This window comes from Telopea speciosissima, chromosome 5, assembly GCF_018873765.1.
Source record: "Telopea speciosissima isolate NSW1024214 ecotype Mountain lineage chromosome 5, Tspe_v1, whole genome shotgun sequence".
NCBI classification, from domain to species: Eukaryota; Viridiplantae; Streptophyta; class Magnoliopsida; order Proteales; family Proteaceae; genus Telopea; species Telopea speciosissima.
The window spans coordinates 61,440,043-61,444,417 of NC_057920.1; the positions used below are offsets into that span (position 1 = coordinate 61,440,043).

The 4,375-nt window shown below is 34.9% G+C and overlaps 1 protein-coding gene across 1 annotated transcript; it reads right to left on the bottom strand.

Annotated features, from left to right (window-relative positions):
• Window positions 1–656: 656 nt before the first annotated feature.
• On the bottom strand, window positions 657–3,021 carry LOC122663185. Its single transcript, XM_043858888.1, has 2 exons — window positions 3,015–3,021; window positions 657–1,240 (listed from the first exon to the last, which is right to left on the bottom strand). The coding sequence occupies exons 1-2, from the start codon at window positions 3,019–3,021 to the stop codon at window positions 657–659; spliced, it is 591 nt and encodes a 196-aa protein (XP_043714823.1).
• Between the last annotated feature and the right edge of the window lie 1,354 nt (window positions 3,022–4,375).

Below are 4,375 nucleotides of genomic sequence, written 5' to 3' on the forward strand. Positions count from 1 at the left end.
GAGACACTCTATGATGTAATGCACTAGACCGAAGTACAAACCCCCGCTGAGCCACAGACAGTGTGGGAGACTATGCATAGAGCAATTTTTGAATTGCTAGTTTGATTCCATCATTTTTTGGTATTTGTAGACAAACCCCTTAAATTCATTCAGTCTTACTTCTACAATTTTTTTGAATTGCAATCAAGCTTTTGACCTCATCTTTGTATACCACTGTAGACATAACTCTTAATAATTTGCAATTAAACCCCTATTGCACAAAAAAACTCCAAACGACCCAAACTTGGCTAAGTAGGGCAAGCTCTTTTAAGCAATGGACTTAAAAAATGTGGCAAATGCTGCTCTTTTAAGCAATGGACTTCACAAGTGTAGCAAATACTCCAATTGTTTTTTTCTTTTGCCTATACCATTACCAGACCACATCACCTAAACCATTTCACTACCCGACCACTTGGCTACCACATTAGCTAGGTTAGGCATCTTTTGTGGGGTCCATAATGTGTGGGACCCACCACTTATTTTCTCTCTCCTCTTTCTCTGAAGCCATATATGAGTGATAAATTCACCGCCTCGTCTAAGTTGTTGAGCATGGTTAACCCTCTACATTGATTTGCAGCATAAGACATCATCTTAATCCACACATGACTCATTATCTCTCATTTATCAAACTTCTTTCCCTCAACTGATTGCAAAATTTTCGCAAGCCTACATGTATCAAATACAACAGACTTGCTTCTATCTCCTTTCACTTCGATCAGTAGAATATCTATGTTCACCTCAAGCAACTTCTCACAAGCTTTAATTTTGTCGAATTTGGAATCCGTTTCTTTGAAAAACACCTCTGCTTTTGCACGAGTATCTCGAAACCCGATCTGGGCAATCCCTTCAGGCAACATAAAATGACACATTATAAGTAGATACAACATAAAATCTGACAATAACATGATTGTTTCACGTTGCAATTTTGTGAAACGTGAAATATAATTATCACACTTGTAGCAGAGATCTGTAGCAATGTGCCAAAGAAGAATGCTTTGGTCAGATTCTACTTCATTCAGACTCCATTGAAGCTTATCCCGGAGATGACCGTTGTTTCCCAATACACCATCACCTCTACTTGTGCACAAATTCTTGACATCCTCAATCTTGGCAACTTTTTTTGATTTTCTCTTGAGCTTTTTGAAGATCAATTCTTTCAACTTAAAGACGACTTCCTTAGAGTATGTGTAATAGTAGTTTTCTCACCGGCTTTTGGGCTGTTAGGTTTTAGGTTTTAGGTTTTTATTTTGTTTAATTAAAATTCATAAATATGTATTAATACATGATTAAAATGACAATTAATACGACAATTAATACGATATTTCTTTAGAGTTGTATATAAAATTACACTACTTGATAGAATACGATAAGAGTCGAATTATTAATTCATAAATAATAGTGTAACATCTTTACTTTTAATTATTATTTAAACAAATATTTTTTACCGATGAATACAAATTTTGCGATAAATGCGTGTTTGCTATGGTTTCCTATCCCAAACTCTTTTATTTTATATTTTTTCCTGTATCTTTGGAAAAACCGAAAACAAAACATTTTAAGGATGTAGATGGTTTATTCATCCAATAAAAAGGATGTAGATGGTTTGATATGTTACCTATTATATACATATAAAAAATGTATTTGAAGTTTCTACAAAACAAAGGATGTAGATAGGGATGTTTTTTATTTTTCAGTCAAACAATACCCCCCCCTCTCTCTCCCTCTCTCTCTCTCTCTTTTGTATACAAACTCTGATGCAATCTCTCTTATCTGTCGTTTTTGTTTTTTTTGCACAAAGAGAAAACGTGGGTTCAAGTTGATTGAGACATAGCTTCACTGTAAAGTGTCACTACAAGTGATGCTGACTGCTGACAAAGCATCTTGTGACTAAACATTACCATAAAAGCATGTGATATGATAAAATAACTTCCATTTCCCAAAAATGGAAAATAAAGCAACTTCTTTATCAAATAAAAAATATGATAAAAGTAAGTTTTACGGAATTCTATTATTTAATATTCTTTCCCAGCCGCATGTGATACTGATAAAGCAACTTTTTTTGTTTTTTGGCAAGTATAAAGCAACTTTAACATTATCCAAGAAAGAAATAAAGCAACTGATACAGTGATACTGATAATGCAACTTTAACTTTACCAAAAAAAATAAAGCAACTTTAACTTCCGCAAAAAATAAAAAAGATAAAGCAACTTTAACGTATAGGTTTTTGTTTTTTTATTATTATTTCCTGTTACATATGCTCAGAAGAATGATTGACTCTATTCAAGTTTTTTTTTTTCCGATTATTTCTCTAGAGATGTAAACGGAGGTGATTAGATTCAATGATTAATATTTCCTAATCAAATACGAATATCTCTAAATGGATTCAGATGAATTTGGATGTGGATGGAATTCAGATTTTTAATCATTCGTTTACATCTCTATCTTGTGTAACCTGAACCTTCCTCCCCCTAGATAATATAATTCACTTTCAATCCATATCGCTTAGATCATGATTTTCTTTTTCTCATATTCTAGAACCTGTGGAATCTTCAAAGCCCATCAAGATCATTATTTACTTAATTTTTTATTATTAAGCATACGGAATTTTTTTGGATTTATCTAAATGAATATGAATGTCCCTAAACAGATTAAGATGCTATCGAATTCGGATTTTCAGTAATCCATTTACGGGATCAAGCGAACAAATGAAGAGGTAGAATAGAAAACTTTTTAAAATAAAGAGAAATTAAGGTTGTATTTGGCATGCATTATAGGTCGATTTCGTATTCTTAAACAATTAAAACAATTATTTTTAGGGAAAATTATGTACCTCTCCTCTGTACTTTGCCCTAATTACACGTTCCTCCCCTTGATTTTCCCACCTTACATACGATTCTCCTGTAATTTTCAAAAAATTACTAATTCTACCTCTGCCGTTAGCATCTGCCTATAGCATCTGCCTATTAAATGCTAACGTGACATTGTTAGATTTTTTATAATACCCAAACTAACCCTTGATCATTGTGAGATGAAGAGAGGCAATGGAGTTGCTGAGAGTTTCTTTTACAACAATGGCTGTTGTGACTCTTCTCCTTGCTCTTGTTTTACCTGTCATTTATGCTCAGGGCCCTGCACCTGCAGCTGCACCGGCAATGCCTCCTTCAAGCGATGGTTTGTATGCCCAATCCATGGTTTATCTTCTCTGTCTACTTCTCATTACGTCCTTATATATCCTTTCTTAAAATAAACTCTCTCTCTCTCTCTCCTAATTGCACATGGCTGTATGATTTTGGATTTGCTTAATTCTATTTTATCCCATTCGAATTGGGGAAGCATTGGATGGGCTGGAACGTTGAAAGAACAGGTTGTCCACATTCGATTCATTTGGTGTTCATCAAATGAGAGAAGAACACAGATCGAAATGAAGAAGAAGAAGAGAAGTTTGATAGGCCACAACTTCTTGGTCATTTTGGAATGCATGCACAGGTGGGGACAGTGAGGGATGCTGAACTCAGAGTGAAGATCGTAGAGGAGAAAACTCGGTTTGATCGAAATCCTAAAGAGTTCTGTGATTCCTACATGATTGAACAAGAGATGCTCCAGCGTGTTCAAGCAGAGCAGCAGCACTGGAAGATTGAAATCAACACCTTCTGCTGCGCTCTTCACGCGGTAATGGAAGCTATGATGATGAACCCATCTACTGTTCAGTCTTTGCAGTGCGTGAATTTAAAGTTTTAGAGAATAAGAGTCCAAGGAGGAGGAGGCGGCAGCGGCAGTGGTGGCGGTGGAGGAGGAGGCAGCAGCTGTGATGGTGGTGGTGGTGGTGGCGGTGGAGGAGGAAAGAAATGAGTATTTTAAGGTTGAAGATGATCAAAAGGGTACCATTGTAATTCTACTTGTGGTGTTTTAGAACAAGGGTAATATTGTCTTTTCAAATCATTACCTTCCAGTAAGCTAACACCGTCAGTCATAAAGGGTCAAAATATAAGGTGGGAAAACCAAAGGGATGAACGTGTAATTAGGGCAAAGTACAAGGTAGGGATACATAATTTTCTCTTACTTTTATCATTGAGTTGAATTGCAACTCCTAATCCTACTGCACTTCTAATTATTAGGGAAGAAGCAAAATTTAAAGGGAAAGTAAAATAACAATTTTTTTAATGGATAATTAAAATATTGCATCATATCCATTAAATAAAATAACTCAATTATTTAAATTAGTAAACTAATCCAAAAATTAAATAACATAATAATCCTTTATTATGTACCTACTCTCCGCTAATCAACATCATAATTATGGAATCTAGGGCATGTATGTAAATACTGTCAAACACCA